This window comes from Halichoeres trimaculatus, unplaced genomic scaffold (genome assembly GCF_033239565.1).
Source record: "Halichoeres trimaculatus isolate MK-OKI-2021-1 unplaced genomic scaffold, fHalTri1.1 fHalTri1_scaffold_9, whole genome shotgun sequence".
In the NCBI taxonomy this organism is placed as follows: Eukaryota; Metazoa; Chordata; class Actinopteri; order Labriformes; family Labridae; genus Halichoeres; species Halichoeres trimaculatus.
The window spans coordinates 1080808-1101529 of record NW_027437188.1 but is presented as its reverse complement, the minus strand read 5'-3'; the positions used below and the strand labels follow the sequence as shown (position 1 = coordinate 1101529).

Here is a 20722-nt window from a genome sequence, read left to right as displayed (position 1 = left end):
CACCACAAGGTACAGATCCTCAGCTAGGAAGGGACAGCTGCCGCAGATAACCAGGAAAAGCAGATTCAGACCTTCAGCAGGTGGCTCCACTCTGCAGAAACACAGACCAACCAACAGCTTACAGGCAGAAACAAGATCTGGGTGTCCAAGGGTTTCATCAGCAAGAAATGACTGCATCCTAATCCACATGTGCAGAGAAAACTGCTGAATGACGCCACAGAAGCAGCACCGGTGGTGGTCAAACCAAACTGGGGCCCAGTGTTCCCCTGCTCTGTACTTGGTTGCCTTTTGGATCATGGATTAAGGTCCTACAAGGCTGTCAAGAAGCCCCTGATCAATAAGAGACAGAGCTTAGCCTGGTGTCGTAGGGCCCAAGCACACAAGACCAAGACCCCCAGGAAGTGGAAGAAGACTCTGGGGTCAGATGAGTCCAGTTTCCAGCCTTATCTTCCTCCTGCTGATGTGAGGGAACGCAGGAGACCAGGGCTGTTTCCCAAAGCCCAGGTACCTTGCCTTGCCTTGCCTTGGAAGGCAGTGCCTCCGAAGCCACTTCCTTCCAATCCAAGGCAAGTGTCCTGTCTCTGCTCCAAAGAAGATGCTATTGGAACAGCCTACAAAGGCACATTTTGGGAGGAGCTCAGACGGCTACAAATATTGTTGTGGCTTGCCACTTTTCTACACCTTTTTGCTTTTTTATTGTCACATCATTGACACTCTGAAGGTGCAGCTTCTCAGTCATTATAGTAACGTGAGTGACACACAAAAGAGTTAAGTGGTGGACATGGTATAAGTTGTTATTTCAGAGGTGTGTTTTGTTACTTAAATTTAAATTGGAATTTACCACGCGCCTCTGCTGGTGCGTCTTTTCCTTCCATTTTTTTCCTTTTTTTGTAGATTCACGCGTTGTATGTTGGGTATTTATAGCCATGGCAAGGCAGCGGAGGATACACCTGTGTATCCTTGGTCAATTAGCCACATGCTAACCAAACGGAGGACATATGCCTCCGGAGGACATGAACATTGGAACAGCACTTGGGCAGCGACTGATGATGTGGATGCCTGCCCACGCCCACATCAGACCAAGGCAAGGCAAGGTACCTGGGCTTTGGGAAATAGCCCATGTCAAACATTATCTCCAGTCTGTCAGCTTGGTGAAGGAAGGATCAGGGTTTGGGGAAGCAGCATGAAAGCTGCTGCCATTGTTCCACTCAACAGCAGCAGACATGGATACTGAAGTAGGTACTTGTACCAACTGAATTCTGTCTGTAGTACTGGGTACTTATTCACATTAAATCAAATGGTAGAATGTTTAGATACCCAAACGCATCCTTGTGACTGTGAGGAAGTGGACATGCTGGACACGAACACAGCATTGCAAGTTTGTATTGAGAAATAAACATGTTAAATTGAAACAGTTAGATTTTGTTATTAAACAAATTGATATTTCTTACCACATAAACACACAAATATACAAAAAAAATTGGTACCATTGAGTACTGATACCAATTGCCAGGTACTGCACATTGACACCATGTTGTTTTAGAGCTCTACTGTGTGCTAAAAGCAATATTTATTCGATGATGTGATGATTCATTTGTTTTTCATTAAGCTTTAAACACAAACCCTGTATTTTGTTGATTTCAATGTAAACTATCAGGACGTTTACATGCAGATTAATAAATCAGACTATGAGCTTACTTAGTGCGAGATCGGACTGTTGGTATTCATGTAAACAGCTTAGTCGCACCAAGAACTGACTGAACATAGCTTGATCCACACACATAGATAATGCAATTGCCATAGGATTTAAACGGATTCAGCAGGTCTTGATAGACCTTGTCATTTAGTGTGAGCAATCTTTACCTGAAAGAGGATCTTAGGATGCAGTCACACTGGCCTAAGCACGCTTCAGCCTTAAAGCACGTTTAGAATGGCCAGTGTGACCGCGACTGTGCCGTGCTCAAGCTCAATTTGCTTCTTTGCTTCGGCACGCTTCGGAGAGGTGGGCTTCAGCACGGTTTACTTCATGCACGAGCACAAGCACGCGGACAGCACGTGTGATCCTTGACACATGATCACCCCAAGCGCATCTCTCAACAACCAGTTTAAACGAAGTGGGGTGTTATAGGGCTGTGTCGGGTTAAAACGACTTACCATAAATCCAAAAGTCTCTCAAGTTGTAGCAGTGCTCTCTGTGTCTCATTGAGCTGACTCTAAAGAGATCACACTTCATGTAAACAGACGCTTCAGGATGACGTAGGCGGGCCATGCACGTGTGTGCTACCCGCTAAAATCTGGTTCATGTAGGGGTAGTGTGACTGCTGGCTGTACTCTACAGCTGGGGAACGGCGCAGGGGGGGGGGGGGGGGATCTAGACGGTGATCTGGATCACCTCCAAAATGTAATCACTTCTTTCTTATCTTCTTTTCAAAATAAGATTTCATCAAGATTCGTTTGGCACTTTTTGAGTTATGTTGTTCACAGACAGGCAGGCAAACTCCTCCAAAAAGGTGGAGGTAATGAGTTTTAGTTAGTTTCATTTTAAAAAACTTCAGTTCGGGTATAAGTCCTGTTTTTGATAAAATTGCTACAAGCTGTCTGAGAGCTCCAGGCTGCTGGGTCTGTGCGTGCTGCCATCTTGATTCAGCCATGTCTGATTTTCTTCACTGCATGTTTACGCAGACCATACTAGATCCTCTGCTATGACTTAACGATCCAGCGATGACAGACCATTGTGTGTATGTAAATGTATTGAATGTTGAGAACCAATGTATTGAAGCTGTCAAAAAGATTCATTTTGCAAGATTGTTACCAGTTAATAAAAAAGTCATTTGTATTTGGTTGTGCCTTTCAAATGTGGTCACACCATTTCAAACACAGAAACTAATTTTTCTCCAACATTTCATAACAATATTGATTGATGTAGAGTATGCATGCGTCAACTGTCCAGGCTACTGGTGTCTGAGGACTTTCTTCCATCACTGCAGGTGAAAGGATAGCGAACTCCTCTAGTCAACTTCATCTCCTCTTCTCCTTAGTGGGCCATTGGAGTGCATGAAAGGAGAGGCTTATGCAACAGTTGTAGGAACACGTTCCTCCAGCAGTAGTGCCAGTGGCTGGATCCCAGCAGGGCTGCAAGTTAGACCAGCTCAAATGACATGACTGTGTGATCGGGAAGTGGGGGTGCCTTGTGTTTGCTGCTGAGGCTACGTACCTACAAATGAGCCGTAAACTCTCTCTGTAACAGTGGTGCTGCGGATGATTTTAAGGCTTTGTGTCTGCAGTCGTGCGATGCTTTAGGAGCATGTCGTTGGCTGTTTTTAAATAGGCTGGTCACATTTCACTTCTTCAACATAAGGAATTTCCTCTAAACAACAGAGGTTTTGTTTGTGTTCCCTGCAGACAGGACAAGACTGCAGTCTGTAAGGCAGTGCAGGTTTTTAGTACAGGCTCTCTTAGCCATGAGTTTGTTTATTCATTTCGTCTCCCAGCCAGCTCTGCTTAGCATGACAGTCTCTCCATTTGTGGGTGAGCATTTGGGCTGCTGGATGACAGTCTCTCCTCACCCTAACTGGTATTAATGCTCAGAAATACCTGGGACACTTCTACCGCAAATTTCAGGAGGTCCGTGTTCTTTGAAAGCTGGCGATTTCAATCAAATCTGGATCAAAACTTAGTTGTCCATTGTCTTCTTGTGTTGTCCCACATTCATTTGAGTCATGGTAACAGTGGTGATTACAACCATCTCTGCAGCTTGATTTCCTCTTCTTTACAGAGGAAAAAACAACCTGAATCATCATGACTCAGGGCTTTTACACTGTGCTTCACAGTGTGTGTGTGTGTGTGTGTGTGTGCGCGCGTGTGTGTGTGTGTGTGTGTGTGTGTGTGAGTGTGAGTGTGAGTGTCAGAGATAATGAAGGCTTCAGCTATAATGTGTCACTTGGTGGAAGAACATACACCTTAAGGCAGATGACAAAATAATGAACTAGGAACTGTTTCTTGGTTTTATTAACTCTGACTGAAAATGTAGTAAGAGTTCCTCTTTTTTTGACCCAACGCAAGTTTTAAAGGTAGTGCATATGGAAAGTTAACAATGAAATGAGGAGTGGATAGGAGCTTTGATTTGATCTATTTTAGTGTCCCCACCCCCAGTGCTTCAGCCATTATCTCCCAAGATTAAACACAGGATCTGAATCAGTGCATGCTTACAAACTACTACAAACACCTAACTAATAACACTTCTAAAGATACCATTGGTGTATGAAAAGCAATCCAGAAAGCAACACTTGGAGTTATGTAGAAATGGTGTCATCATTTGTGTTGTGGTTGTTTTCACAGTGTTGGCTCATTCTCCAGCTGTTGACCACGCTCCAGAAGAAAGGGTTCAGGTTGTTTGATAATGTTAAAACTAGGGATGCATGTTAACTTTTTTCTTAAACCCATACCAAAACTGATAACATTAAGCTTCTAAAGGCAGATACCAAAAATGCAGACACACACACACATTTATATTTGTATCTAAGGTCATGACGTGAATTCTATAAACAAAACCAAAAATACTATTATTAGTGTTGCTTCTGTGTCCAGTGTAGTGCTTGTATATAAGTAGTTCTGTTGTCTCATGGAAGCTTCAGAAAAAACAGAGTCGCACACACGCAGAGAGAATAAGCTTTACTTCTTTAAAAGATGGCACATGTTCTGACCTGACCCTGTATTTTTAACAATTCTTAAACTACCTTAGCCCGTGGGTCATGTCTGGCCAAGTTCTTGAATTTTTCAAAACTGTGTTAGTCCCAGTGGCTTCTTTGCGCTTGGCTTTATGTTACCAGCATCTTTCGCATCCCTGCGTCCTCATGTGCTTTGAAAACTCTGTGGAAGCGACTATTACATTTTAAGTGACTCATTGGGTTTGAACTAATGAAGCTGCTCCTTTTTCCTCGTCATGGAACTTTCCTGGAATAACTGTCTTCTTCAGAAACTTTGAAGAGGTCCCACCCAGTCCACTCCACGTTTTCTGTTTTGAAGCGTAAACATGCTGTCCTGTGTGCACGTTGTGCTGCATTTAGGGTGTGATGGAAATTAGGGCTGCATCTAATGAATATCTTTAATGTTGTCAAATCTATTGTTTTTTGTCTTCTGATTAGATTATTTTGTGTTTCAACCTAATTTGGCCTTTAAAACGTGCAGACCTTTAAAATTCAACCTGTGTGTTGCATTTTCACAGCATTTACCCAGAGTTAGGTTCTTACATCTGATTGGTCATTCCTTTGTCATTTTTGTTTGTTTGTCTTTATGTCATTCATGATGACATTAAAATATAAGTACACTACAAAAAAACAAAATAAATCTCAAAAAGAATGAAGCAGGTAACAGGGAAATGAAGTTGTTGTACGCAGTGTTGGACAGAGCGCTTATTAGTGACTTTGGGCTTGTTTTCCAATGTTTATTTGCTGATTGGGGCTTTGCTCTCTGTATGATCCCGCCTGACTCTCTCCCAGCTCTCCATGACAATGCGTTTAGTTTCGTTTCTCTACATACGTTACTTTGCTCATGCGCACGCCGCCCCTCCTCCTCCACGCTGAGTGTTACCGGTGCAGTGTGAGCATAAGTGTGAGAGCTCCATCAGATAAATGTCCTCACTTTTCTAAAGTTAGGGGAGTTTTGACACTAGTTTGTGACTCAGATCCAGAAAAAAATGTTTAAAACGGAGAGTGAAGAAGACTCTCTAAATCATGTTATCAGGCGCTAAACACCAGGAGCTGTCAGGCTGTCCAAGCCGGAGATGCAGATCCTAAAGTATCCGATAATGTGGCACCTCATGTAGTGAACTAAAGTTACAGATGAGCATTATCCCCTGGTAAATCATTTCACCATATGACCAATAAAAACAATAAAATGGCACGTCGTCTATTAAAATTTGTGTCGATTAATTTTTTTCATAGTCGATGAGTCGATTGTGTCAACTAATCGTTGCAGCCCTAATGGAAATTCACTGTTCCTACGTTTGCTAGTCTTTCAGCCTTTTTGGGTTTATATTTCTTTTTATGTGTAACGTGCAACAATACTGTGGATGTCAGTTCAAGTCAGTAACTACCAGAATTATGATCCAGTTAACAATTTTTTTTTCCGACATGAGGGGGAACTCTTAAATTTCCCAGTCAGAAAGCATTTTTTTTGTGCTGACGCCGCTTGAACGCAGCATTCAGGGCTGTTCAGGTTTTACTGTGGGAGCGGGGCACTGCCGTGCTGACAAAAATGCCAATGTTATCAGGGCTAGTTGTTAAAATATCGGACATAAAGGAATGACATAATAATTTTCTTTTATTACCCAACAATTATTGGTTCGATAGTTATCATGCACCTCTAGTTAAAACGCTTTAAAGGTGTTGATCCGAAGGAGGAGACTTCAGAGTGGGTTGGCGTATCTTTTTGTGTTATTGGCATTGTGTTGATCATTAGTCACATTGTTCTTGCTGTCAAGAAAATAATTTGTTCAGCAAACATTGCAAAGTTGTTTGTGTTGCCTAAAAAATAGTTATAGATGCTTGGTTATCATTTTTCCACTTTATAACTGGGATTGGTAAATAATCAGTTTTATCACAATTTAAGGCACCACTTGTCTGCAAAGCAAGCCTATCCCTAATGACGAGACATGCAGCGATCAATCGCCTGGCCGATTGATCGCTGCCGAATTCCTTAAATTTAGGGGATTGGTGATCAGTGATGGATGATGGGTGATTCGGCCCAGCCTTACATATGAAACTGATCTTGCATATCTCCAGAAAGGTCTGACAGCCAGCCACTGTCGCTTTTTGCTCTGAGACCTAAAACTCAGGACACTTTATTGGTTGTCAAAGTTAAAACATAAAGATTTTATTGTTTTCACAAGTATTGTTCAATGCTTTTTAATAAAATAAGATTGGAACATTGAAGGTATATGCTGTCAGTTATAAAAAATAAAAAATAAAAATCGATATGAGCCCAAATCGATATTGGCAGGTCAGGCTTTTTAAAGATTGGTGATTGTTGATTGGCCAGAAAATTGTGATCAGTGCACCCCTACTCATGACTGGCTAACAATGATGCTCTCACTCTCTGTTAAGGCAGCGGAGGGACAACAGATGGAGAGACACTTTGAACAAGCTAGCACAATAACTGAAGTGCAGCAGTTATGCCTTTTCTGCTGCACACATATAAAAACCGACAGACAGCCAAGAAGAATGGTGTCTAGGCATGTAACAGTGGAAGATGGTGAGTGCAGAAAGATCATCTTAAAATGCACACAAATGCACACAAAGGAATGTCACTGAAAATGGGTCAAGGGTATGCTCGTCAGCACTCACAATCCAGCCTATAGAAAGCAGGTTGTGTGGATTTCTATGGTACTGAATCACTGAAACCTTAAGCGCTACGTTTTCACGCATGAGCAAGCCTTAGCTTCAGTTTTAAAAGGCCTTTTATTCATTTATATATTTTAATTGCTAATTTAAATGGCTTTTTTATTAACAGCATTTAGTCCCTAAAAAGTATTTCTGAAAATGGTTTAATAAAACATGGGTTGTCTATTAGTCAGGGTGGTCCTTCATGCTGACCAAGCAGCTTCTCTGAATTATCTCCAGTCTGTGTTATATAACAAGTGCAGATTACATGGCCAGCAAATGGCTCCATGGACACATGCACGCTACATGCTTACTGTCACAGATCATGTCACCTGGCTTGAGTGAGGCATCTTTTTTGGGGGGCTGCTCTTGAGTTTGTTCCTGTCGGTGACAGTCTCACACAATGGAGTTATTCCTAATGTTTGGTGTTAAGTGAAATAATATAAACGTTGAGATAAATTCCAAAGATGCATGAAATAAAGTCAAGTAAAAAAAAATCAATGGGCTTGAATTTTAAAAAGCACTTGCACTAAACTGTTAGTGTTTAGTGTTGGTGTTTTTCTCGGGTGGTTGTTCGTTTTGAGATGTTCAGTTTAATTCTGAGGGTCTGAACAGGAGACATGACTTCACTGTTAGTTTTCAGTCTGATCCACTGGAAGCTGTCAGCTGCTTCATAAGCACAAAGTGTTAAGAAGGGTGTGTTTGATTTATTCACCCTGCCTACCCTGTTGTGGAATAACTAGACGGGTGTCATTTTTCACCAGGATAGTGCACAAACTCCACAGCTCTGCACTATTTATTGTGCTGTTACACAATGATAATACTATAAATCCTAATTAGACATGCACCGATAGGTCGGCCGATCGATCAGTGTCGATTTCCTTAATTTTGGGGTATCGGTGATCGGCCCATCTTTACATATAAAACTAATCTTGTATATCTCCAGGAAGGTCTGACAGCCAGCCATTGATGCTTTTTTCTCTGAGACCGAAAACTCTGGACACCTTATTGGTTGTTTAAGTTCAAACATAAAGATTTTATTGTTTCACTAGTAATTTTCAGTGATTTTCAATTAAATAAGATTGGAACATTGCTGTCAGTTATGAAAAATAAAAATCGATATAGGCCTAAATTGGTATCGGCAGATCAGGTTTTTGGAGTGATCAGTGATCTGCCACGCAATTGTGATCCGTGCACCCCTTATCCTAATATTACTCCCTGTTTTAAACACTATGACACCAGTGCTGTCTGTCAGACATTAAAATCAATTCTTTGAGGAAGTATTTAAAACACAGGCACCAAGAAAAAAAAACTGTTTATTTATTTATTTATTTACTTATTTTTTATCGTTTCTCTGATACTGTGACCAAAAGAGTATTTTTATATCATATTTCTTATTGTATTTCGTATCCGATCATGAGTTTTTCGTTAGCTTTTCAGTTCAGGGTCTAATTTAACTCTCCCTTTTTATTATTTTTTTTATTTTGGAAAATGTGAAAAAAGGCTGTATTAGCAGCTTTTAGCTAATTAATCTATCTGACCCATCCCTGCCACAAGTTCCAGATATTAACAATAACTACAGAGGAATAGAAAAAGGCTCCCCCCTCCCCCCAAAGTGGTAACTGTATCCCCTCAGGAACTTCTCCAATGAGAGACACAAGAGGATCTGGATTAATTCTAACAGTTAAAATAGTGGAGAGGGCTTCAAAAATGGCTTTCCAGAACCCCTCTAGGTTAGGGCATAACCGAAACACATGAAATAGAGTTGCTTCCTCAGTCTTACATCTGTCACAAGGAGAATTAATTTGCAGATACATTTTTGCTAGTTTGGATTTTGACAGGTGTGTACGGTGCACCACTTTGAACTGCAATGTCTGACGGGCGCACATTGATGAGGAATGAATTATTTTGATAGTTTTTAATTTATTTATTTTTTGGTCAGAAAGACGCATCAATATTGATTCCAGTCTGTTAAAACTCCTCATGGGAGTTGTGAGCAGAAACTGAGTTTCTTGAGGTGTTTCTAGTATTAAAACAAACAGCTGCTCTTTTAGATTAATCACATTTGGTTATCTGATACTGAAGTTTGTGAGCCTTTTCTTCATCCCAGCCTTTGATTTTTTACTTCCTGTCCCCAAAGTATTTCCAAACCCATTGCCCTGGCAGTGCGTGTTACTACTCACCTTGACCATAGTAACTGTTGTCATTATATTTTCTAAATATTTTACTGTAAATATGAAGTTTGTCTGCAACAAGCACTAGCTGACAAAACAATCAATCAATCAATCAATCAATCTTTATTTATATAGCGCCAAATCATAACAAATGTTATTTCAAGACACTTTACAAAAACATTTACAGGTCTAGACCCGTAAATGTTAATAAAATTTTATTAGCAGAAACCCAACATCAAGACAAGATAAGGAGTCTTATCTTATCTTAATCCACCATGAGTACAGGACTTTGCAGCATTTAGCAAGTTACAATGGCAAGGAAAAACTTCCCTTTAACGGGCAGAAACCTCGGACAGAACCAGACTCATGTTAGACAGACATCTGTCTCGACTGTGTTGGGGTTAGAGAGAGACAGATAGAGGAGAGAGAGTGGGAGAGAGAGGGGGGGGGGAGAGAAAAAAGGAGGGGGGGGGGGTAGGGATACACACACACGCACACAGACACACACACAGATACACATACACACACACACACACACACACAGAAAGGGAGAGAGAGAGAAACAGACGGAAACAGGAAACAGGTTATGACATTCATATAACTTTAAAAGAAGACAACAAACAGACAGTATAGCAAAGAATAACAACAGACATGCCTGTTTACATGTCAGGATGATTATTGTTAAGATTAACATTTTTGTTTAAATAAAAAATTAAAAAGTGGCTTTACATAAAACAGTAACTAAAACGGTAATGTTAGTTTACAAAGCTAACTAAAATAGACCAATATGACAGAGTAAATGTCTTCAGTTTTCCTCTTTGTCAATCTGTCTCCTACATATACTCATGTATATATACACAGCTCCTGATCTGGGAGGGACTCTCCCACTTTTTAACCCGTATTCCTGCTGTTCTCCCAACTTGGGATTTCTACTGATTATCTCATAATTTTAAGTATGCTCCTGATGCTGCTGTTGTCTATAGTGTATTTTTTAGTCAAATTAAGTCCTGTACTTATGCCTTATACCGAAAACTCAAAAAACATCCACCCCTCTCCTGTAGTTGGTTGCAGTCTAGAGCCCTGCCTTGTAAAATAATAAACTCCATAGGAATAGACTTAAGACTCTGTGTAAGACTTATTCAGGAAGAAAAGTACCCCTGAAACTCAACTCCATGAATCATTTCAGAGTAATTTACCACTAACCCTAACCCTGTACCTTAAAAATGATCTTGAAATCATTATATCCAACTCATTGTGTCATTTTTATGTTTGCTAGTCTTTTTATGACCTCTATAATTAGTTTATTTATTTCTCCTTATAAGTAAACACCAGAGATGTTTTACAATCTGTGCAATAAACATGCTCATCATTAACCAAATGTCTTCTTCTGCTTTTCTCTTTCTGTCCCTGTTTTATTTCTTCTTCTCCTTTTTTAGGAAAATACGTTCCTCGGTGTACCCACTCTAAGGACCTAAGATCCCTAAATGTAAGTAAGTGAAATGAGCTGTTCCTGTTGACAGAAAATGTCAGCTCTTGGAGTGAAGGTTGTGTTTAATCTCAGTGTTATTTATGTTATCCTCTCTGCCTCACTCCACAGCTTTTGGGTAACGTTTGTGTAAGCTTGATTTAAGAAACCTGTCTGGATGCTGCTCTCCTTTCTTTCTGTTTATTTTCAGATTTGTGCACAGGTCCACATCTGCCTCCCCATGCAGAACTCCATGAAATGAATAAAGCACCACAGCCTATTACAGGACCCCCCTCTCACCCCCACCCTGCCCCCTCCCCTGGCCTTTCACAGGTAAGCAACCCTGCAGCCTTACCTTCTATGTCCCACTTAAAGGCTGAAATACACCAGATGCGTCTCTGATCTGTCAGTGCACCGGATCAGATAGGTTTCTATCCAAGTCGATGCGTCAGCTTAGTCTGGCTTCACTCTGTTGTGGTCCAGCTGCGTGACTGCTCAGGCAGGTCACAAGCGATAAGCTGCCATCCTATTTCTGCTGGCTGCTGGAGCCCCGACACATAAATTCAGAGTGGAGAAGTTAGAGCAGTACAGGAAGTCTTGCACCACCTAAAAGCAGCCAGTGACTTTCAAAAGAAAAACAAACCGTGTTTATACTAGTGATATTTATCTTGACTACAACAACAAAGTATCGTGAGTATCGTGATGCGTATCATACTGTGATGATCTTGCCAGTACTCACCCCTAATATTTTCCTGGCAGTGATCCATGTCCTGAAAGCATATCTATTCTTTGTGTTTGCAGACAAGCAGTAAGAGGTGTGGATGTTAAATGTCAAAGTGATGTCATCTGTGATTTTTACTGGTTTCACCTTGACCCACTCATGTTCCAAAAATAGCAATCTCTGCAAAATTCAGCTCCTGTCAAAAAAGTCTTCATAATGTTCATTTAAACTATCCTGACCTGTACACAATGTACGAAGCAGCTTCTGTATAACCGTGATGTCCATCTTTTCACAGCGGCACAGTCTTAATTTGAGGTGAATTACCTGAAAACAGCTCTTCTTTGCAGCCCTTGTCCCAGAGGTTCTATCGACAGTCATGATTCATACATCATGGCAACAAAGATCTGAGTTGTTGCTGCTACCAGCTCTGCACGGATTGCATTGTGGATTACTGTTTTGAGTAAAAAGAGAAATTGCTCCTTAATTTATGGCAATTTGTTGCTCTTATAGATGAATCGTCTGGTTTGTGTGCCTACTGCTGTAAATGCTGGTACTCCAACACTCGTTTTAGGCTCCATAGAGGCACCTCTGATCCTGAAATCAGTATGCTAGGGACTGTCATTTTTAAAGAAAATGATCCTGTTTATGACAACATAAAATGTGGCTTTGGATTCAGTTTCAGTGCACTTTTCAACTCCTCTTCTCCCATGAGTCTTATACTGGCCATGTCCACACGTAGCCGGGTATCTGGAGAACTGCAAATGTTTTTATATATTCACACTTGTTGTCCACATGAAACCACAGTTTAACATTAAAAACGCTTTCTGAAAACTCTGACAAAGTGCAGATATAAGAAAACTCTGGTTGCATGGATTTGGGAAACAGAGTTTTTGGTTCTCAAACGTCACAGCTTAATGACAGGGGCACATTCTTATTGGATTTGAAATGCCTCGAGCCACACTTATCGCAGGTTTGCCAGCTGTGTGTGGACAAAAGTATTCTTAGAAACGAATGAGAGGGGAATATTCATTTTTGAAAATGCCCGGTACATGTGTACAAAGCCGTAGGCTCATTCCCCAAACCTCCTGTGTCCCACTCTTCTGCTGCTGATGTCACTTCCTGTCTCTTGCAGCCCTCCTTTTCCCCTGGGCAGCCCCCGTCTGTTGTGTTTGCCACCCCACCGCCTCCACAAATGAACCCAACACCACAGCCCCGACAGGTAGGCCTTCCCATTGCTCACCCACTCTACTCCATTCCATGTTAGATATCAGAGTCTGTAGCCCTTAATTAATCATGTATTGAACCCTTCCTATAGCTTCATTCCCTTTGACACTGGCTATTTAGCTCATTCTCATATTGCATTCTTCTTCCTTTTTGTGAGAAGAGTTGCAGGGAAAAGAATCAGGATTGAAAGTTGAAAACAATGTGAAGGTGTTTTCTTGCTGCCTCAAATGTCCCACTTGTGGCTCATTATTTCTGTGTGCAGTGTCCCCATTGGAACACATAATCCACAGGCTTCTGTGTCCTTCTGTGAATGTCTTAGAATGCCTGCATGTCTGTTTGCCTACTTCTCCTCCTGCATTGTTTTTAACAGTCAGTGTCAGCCTGTCCTTTATACTCTACCTCAATGAGTATCACAGTTCAGGCTCACAAAGACCTCGGCTGCACTTTATAAACTCCCTCTCCTTAAAGGGGTACTTCAAATATGTTTGTAGTGGGAGTCTTATTGGGTCTATAGATCAGGTATCTAGTCTATACTTAGTGTGTTACCTAAATAAAAAGGTGGTCTGTACAGCCTGCGCTTATAGCAATCACATGTGCAGTACAGCTATAGTAATTTTTAATGGAGAGACTTAACTTTGAATAAAAGAAAAAGCCACCTGTTTGATAGTTAATGTGTTGGGATCATTTCTAAGCTCTGAAAATCAAGTTTTGTTTCTTTTAAGTGGAAAAACGCTGATATTGTAGTCATGACTTTTGTTTCTGAGATTCCAGTGAGCAGTTTGACGCTTAAAATTTGATTATCAACATATTGATCATCAGTGGAAGAAATGATTTGTTATTGTCATAATTCAAGGAAATGGGGAAGTTTTTCAGATCCTGCTAACCTTTCATATCGCAGGTATATATTTTCAACCTGTAGTTGGCCTTTCTAAAATATCTTTCCAAAGATATTATCTGTTATGTTGCTTAGACACAGTGTTATTTCTATGACTGACTTTAACACGCAGGGTTCCCCTGACCAATATACTGTATATTGTTAGTTATTCACTGATTAATAATGTTCACTTCAGGCAAATCTACTTTAAAATATCCACAGTTTAAATTCTTATGAATGAAAAAGTTCACTGTGTCCTCTGTTTGTTCAAATTAATTGAGCTTAATTAATATACCTGAGCTGTCTTCGCTAATGCCAATTGTAAATATTTTGCATGCCTCCTTTTGCTATTTCTTCCAGGGAAATCTGAAGAAATGGTTGAGTTGTTGATAGTTTTTTATGGTTTCAAAAATTCTTGAGTTGCAAAAAATAATTGTCTTGGTAAGGAGTAGAGGCTGAAAAAAATGAAATCTAAGCAAGCATTTTTGTCGTATTGAGTAAATACATCTTATAAGACTCAAAATGAGCCAGAGCAGCTCTCAGAAGGGAAAGAAAAACAGTAGAATATGCCAGCAGAAACATGAACTGACCCTTCATGGTGTCAAATGGGGACAAAAATCTTGATTTAAATCCCGTTGAAAGCCTTTTACTGCACAAGCTCCTGAGATTTTCCAGATAGTTTCAGGACTTTCAAGGCTTGATATTTTCGAGGATTGTTTTCCCAACATACACCTCACAGCTGAAAACAATCAGACGCTGTTTCTGCTCTCACAACTCGATAAACTTGGGGGTGGCTGGGTAGAGCATGCAGAGGGAGGAGGTGGAGCGCAGAGTTATGAATGTAATGTGTTTATGTCTCTGAAAGACAAACAGGAGGAAACAATATTCTTGCTACTGAGGTGAGCAGACAGAAACACTAGGCAGTAAACCTGCTCTACACAGGCAATGTTACTCTGGCTTGTGGCAGATGTTACAGACCATTACCTGCTCCATTCACACTTCTTCTCACACATTTAAGTATTGGGCTGGCTGATTGGGTTGGCCGGAGAGGTTTGATTGAATCAGGGCAAAAAGTGTTAGAAAAGTTTTAGGACTGATATGCACATTCAAAGAGACTTAAAATGACCGCCACACATCATCATTAACAGTTTTTGTTGATTCCTTTTTCTGTTGGCACTTAAAGGTTTATTTTTTCATCAAATCTGGAGAGTGATGCATGGATCCTCTGCTTTTTGCCTTTAACCTTTGTGCTGTCTGCCTCTCCTCCTCTAGTTTGCTCCTGGGCCCAGACCTTTGCACCAACAGGTACTAACAGTGCAGCCGACTAATTCAGGGTGTGGGAGGGATTCCTGTCATGAAACACATTAAAGTAGTAAAATTTGAGGGGCTTGACTGACAGACTAAAGGCTGACGAGAGGACATCCTCATTAGGACACACACTTAGTCAGTCTTTAAATGCTGAAAGCCATGTTATTCTTGGTGGCAAAAGTTGCTCAGCAAAAATATAACTACATTATTAATGGAGTCAGATCAGTCTCAAAATCTGAAAATGCAAATTGTGTGTGTGTGTGTGTGTGTGTGTGTGTGTGTGTGTGTGTGTGTGTGTGTGTGTGTGTGTGTGTGTGTGTGTGTGTGTGTGTGTGTGTGTGTGTGTGTGTGTGTGTGTGTGTGTGTGTGTGTGAGTGTGCTCGTGTGCGTGTCTGTGTGTGTGTCTGTGTGTGTAAATGCATCCACAAATACGTGCACAAATCCACAAATGTGTGAGTCAGTCCCACAAATGTGCACACAGATTTGCAAATGTATAAATTTTCTACAAATGCATGCACAGACCCCCTTGACATGCTTAGATCCACAAATGCTTTTTTTTATCGAGGAAAGTCTGTAGCCAATCAGATGTCTCCCTCCTTTTCAGACAATCATAGTCGTGTAGTTTTAAGGGGATGTTTTAATGTGATCACTGTCGCAGCATCAGTGTTTCAGAAAGTCACACCATCAGCGAGATTTACAAATGACAAACCTTTTAGTTTTTACTTTTGTGAATCATTCTGTGTGCATTTATGGAGTTGTGCATGCATTTGTTAATAGTTTATACATTTGCAAATCTGTTCAGACATTTGGGGACTGACTCACACCTTTGCAGTTCAGTGCACTTATATGTGGATGCATTCACACACCCACACCCACACCCACACACACACACACACACACACACACACACACACACACACACACACACACACACACACACACACACACACAAGTTTGCGTTTGCAAACTTGAAGACTGATCTGACTCCATAATTAAGTGGTTGTAATTTAAGACATGATGCAAGTTATCTTTACTGCCTCAGCCTTTGTTTCCAAATGTTCTGAAACCAGCCCAATGGTTAACATCTTAATCAATAGTGCACATTGTTCAGTTTTATTTTTTCATTCTTGTAGTCTTATTCTAGTTTAGGAGTATATGAAGCTTGTGTAAAGGATGGATGGATCCAGATTTTGTCCCGTTTCCTGCATGCTGCTTGTGTATTCACTGCTTGGCTCAGAGCAGACAGTTTCTGGTCACTTTACACTAACTTGATTGTGGTGCTCTCTTCTCATTCCTCCTCTTCTCACCTCTTCTTGCTTCCATTTGATGTTTCTCTGTGTGTGATCTGTGTTTGCGCTGCTGAAGGGAAGCTTCAGGTCACTACAGGTAACAGAATTTCCTATTTTCTCTTTAACCTGCTCCTCACCTTTTGTAGGAGTATATTTTTCTGTGTGTTATTATTTGGTGTGCTTTTGCTTTGTTGGCTTGTTTGGATTTTGCTGGACATGGCAGGGAGCTCCCAGGCCAGCAGCAGAATGTCAATGAGGAGGCTCTGAATGAACATGCATTGTGCGTTATCTCTTCTGGCAGGCAGGGCCAGTATGTTTCCAGATGGTGTCTAGCCATTGATTGATGGTCAAGCTACGAGGCTAGCTTTAAGGCCAGGCAACCTGGCTCCATTTGGTCTAGGAGATAAAACAACATGAGGGTTGATTGTTATGTCATTTTTTCGTAGGTTTTAGAAACAGAAACATTTCTTTTTTTTCTCTTCCACTCCATCCACCTCCTTCTCCCCCATTTCTTTGTCATCTTTCTTTCCTGTCGATGTTAACTGCTCTTCTTATTTTCTTTCTGTTTCACTTTCTGCCTTGGTTTCCTTCTCTCCTCAGCCCTATTACACCAACAGGGCCAACCTGCCTCCCAACAGCGGGCCTCGGGGCGTCCCTCCCAGCAGTGGCCCCCGGCCTGTGACACCCACCCATGTCTACCAGACGAGCCCTGGATCCCGAATGATGATGATCCCTGGGCAACAGTTGCCTTTCCCCAGCTCACCACAGGGACCTGCTTACTTCATACCTGGACAGGTAGGGGCAGTGCCACCTGGGGATTCTGGAAGTCACGCTGACTGAAATGTTTTTTACCCAGGAAATAAAACAGCTTGGTTTTCTGTAAGAGGTGCTCATGTAGGATACCAATTTTTAGTTTGACACTTCCAGATCCTTATTTTTTAAACAGCCTAGCCCTAGGCTAACAACATGAAGCCTGTGTGTTGGTACCAATATCTGCACTTTATCAGAATTCTGTTCAAAGCTGGCTGCAGAAGCACAGGAAACCACATTCACACCAAGCCAAATGCAGCTGATTTTTACTGCAAATATAAACAGATTTACAGCCTGGTTGAAAAATCCACACTTTATATGGGGATGGATTTTTTTATAACCAGTTATTTCTGAAGAAAAGGTTAAAAGCCTGCTACCTCACTGATTTTCAGGGGAGTTAAGCTGCGTTTCCACCAAGCAGTCCGGGTTGGTTCAGTACAGTTTGGGACGGTTTGGTACAGTTAAGCCTGATACCGTTTGCATTTCCACAGCAAACTGTGCCCTCTCATGGTAGGCGGCGTGTAAGCCGGATGTCGGAAGCCGCAGCTGTTAAACAATAATGTGACACCATAGCAGCGTGACACAGTTTACTCTGCTAATAAATCCAACAAAGAAGAAAAACGCAACACAGTAAACAAAGAGTACGGATGGAAGACATGCAGCATTTCGTCCTCTCTGTGAATGGCATGTAGCTCTTTGATACAAAGTTCAATCAAGCTTTGTTTCAGAGAAGTCTGTGAGCCGCCAGGAGAAATGCAGCTGCTGTCGAGGTAAGTGACGATTCTCTTGACCAATCAACGGTCTGCAGTGTTGTATCTCAACCTTCTGAGAGCTGATCAGTTCAGTCTGGCACCCATACGGAGGGGTCTCAGTAGGCCGGCTCGTCTCGGTTTTTAGGGATCTGTCCCGGGATAAGTCAGTGGAAACTCCGCAAAAAGCGCGCCGTACTGAGACGAACCGAACCGGTCTGCTTGGTGGAAACGCAGCTTTAGAGAGAGATAGAGGAGAGTGGGAGAGAGGGAGAGAGAAGTATAGAGAGTAAAGGGCTGGGGTTACAGAGGGAGAGGGAGACACACACACACACACACACACATGCGCACACACACACACACACATGCACACACACACACACACACAAGCACACACACACACACACACACACACACACACACACACACACACACACAAGCACACTCACGCACACACACGCACACACACGCACACACACACACACACACACACACACACACACACACACACACACACACACACACACACACACAGACATAGTCTGAAGTTTGGCGTTGTGGCGATAGTTAAGGTGAAACCATGGGTCCATGGCAGCAGACCATTCCCGGCAATAATCCAAAGCCATAGTAGCTGAAGTCTGACAGGAGCACAGCAGCAGGCCGTCTACTTCACCGATCCAGAGGAACCTACAAGACTAACTCAGATCCTCCCAGAGAGGTGTATGGTCAGTAACTATAACAGGACATTAAGACTAGAAGTTAGACTGACAGATAGAGAGAGGGAATCAGGAGCCCTGTGTGTCAGTTCCCCCCAGCAGTCTAAACCTATAGCAGCATAACTAAGAGCTGGTTCAGATCTGATCCAGCTCTAACTGTAAGCTTTATCAAAAAGGAAAGTTTTAAGTCTACTCTTAAAGGTTGAGACCATGTCTGCCCCCCCCCCCAAAAAAAAAAAAGAAGAGGAGCCTGATAACTCAAGGCTCCAACTCCCATATTACTTTTAGAGACCCTAGATACAAGGAGCAGACCTGCATGCTGAGAATGCAGTGACGTAGACAGATAATATAGAACAATGAGCTCTTTAATTTAGGATGGCCCGATGCCATTAAGCGCTTTGTAAGTCAGAAGAGGAATTTTAAACTGTAACTTAGATTTTATAGGTAACCAGTGTAGAGACGCTAACACTGGAGAGATGTGTTCTCTCCTCCCAGTCCAAGTCAGTACGCGAGCGGCAGCATTCTGAACCAGCTGAAGAGTCCTAATAGACTTATTAGGACAGCCGGATTACAATAGTCCAGCCTAGAAGAAACAAAAACATGGACTAGTTTCTCAGCATCGCTCTGGGACAAGATGTGTCTAATTCTCTTGATATTATGAAGATGAAAAAAATGCCATCCTTGATACCTGTTGGATGTGAGAGTCAAAGGACAGGTCCTGATCCAAAAGAACTCCCAGGTTCCTGACAGTGGTGCTGGAAGCCAAGCTGATGTCCTCCAAGGCGGCGATGTTGTTCAAGAAGCCTCTCTGAGGCGCTTAGGTCCAAGAACAATGACCTCAGTCTTCTCTGAGTTCAGCAGTAAGAAGTTTCTGCTCATCCAGGACCTTACGTCTTTGAAGCATGCTTCAAGTTTAGACAAGTGGCTGGTTTCTTTAGGCTACATTGACAAGTAAAGTTACTCATTACATTCCCAAAAAGGTAATTGAATTAGTAACTGAAATACTCCTTTTTAATAAACGTAATAAGTTACCAGAGAAAGTAATTATTGCATTACTTTTTTGAAAAACCTTTAATTTGCTAAAGAATTCATTTTTTGAGCAGGTTTTTCTCTGAGACATAATGTTCACGTCTGTTCTTGTCTTTTCCATCTTTGACGTTGAAGTGGTGTCTGTTTGCTCCATCCTGAAAATGAGGTTAATGTAATGGCTGTAGGCCGACCCATCCTGAAAACTCCAGTTTGAACCCACAGACTGCTCAGCACTCACTCATATTAAGTCTGCAGCTCCTGTCCTGTGTCTGGTCGAGCGAGCCAGGTCAGATAGACCTGCCAACTCCCCTGATTTAGGAGGCATTCTCCTGCTTTTTAACCCTGTCTATCACTCCACTCCTGACTTCTCCAGATTAAACCCTTATTTTTAAGTCTGGTCCTTTCATCTCTGATATTTTTTCAAGTCCAAACAAGTCGGCTACTTGTGCCTTACATTCAAACCTGGAAAAGCATTCCCCCCTCTCCCTGGAGTTGGTGTGATCCAAAGCTGCAGGAGATTCCCTCTGACTGCAGGTTACACAGATACCCACAGGTAGCTGTGTGATATTTGTGGCTGAAAAGTTTACTTCAGAATCAGCTTTTTGTTAAAGACGTGTCAACATGATTGTTTTCATCATTACTCCTGGGTCTAGCGCTTTTCCTCACATTTTATTTGCAGCTCCTCTCTGTGCCTGTCTGAGCGAGCATTATAACTTTGGATATTGTGATTAATTAGATTACCTGTGAATGGAGAAAGTAACAGCATTAGTAACGCATTTAGTTCTAATGCTGCTATTCCCAACCCTGGTGTTCTGTTGTTAAGAGGAGTGACCATATAAACTTGTTTTATTCTAGTGTACAAGGTTTCTATTGACCATCAGGGACACTTTGCCTTCTGTGTCAAGTTATCCTTATTCCTGTCTTTTTCTCCCTTCTCAGTCTTCAGCTCATCATAAATGAGAGATGAAGTCAGCTTCACAGTCC

At 41.6% G+C, this 20722-nt stretch overlaps 1 protein-coding gene across 3 annotated transcripts in view; it reads left to right on the top strand.

Annotated features, from left to right (window-relative positions):
- Nucleotides 1-20722, top strand: part of eif4g1b (eukaryotic translation initiation factor 4 gamma, 1b) — a 73678-nt gene that overhangs the window by 8604 nt on the left and 44352 nt on the right. For all 3 annotated transcript variants that reach the window (XM_074679127.1, XM_074679128.1, XM_074679126.1), the window contains exons 2-7: nucleotides 10990-11039; nucleotides 11230-11351; nucleotides 12872-12958; nucleotides 15110-15142; nucleotides 16511-16531; nucleotides 17035-17229. In XM_074679127.1, the coding sequence (XP_074535228.1) occupies nucleotides 11277-11351; nucleotides 12872-12958; nucleotides 15110-15142; nucleotides 16511-16531; nucleotides 17035-17229 (411 nt within the window). In that variant the 5' untranslated portion in view covers nucleotides 10990-11039; nucleotides 11230-11276. The remainder of the gene's footprint in view (nucleotides 1-10989; nucleotides 11040-11229; nucleotides 11352-12871; nucleotides 12959-15109; nucleotides 15143-16510; nucleotides 16532-17034; nucleotides 17230-20722) is intronic.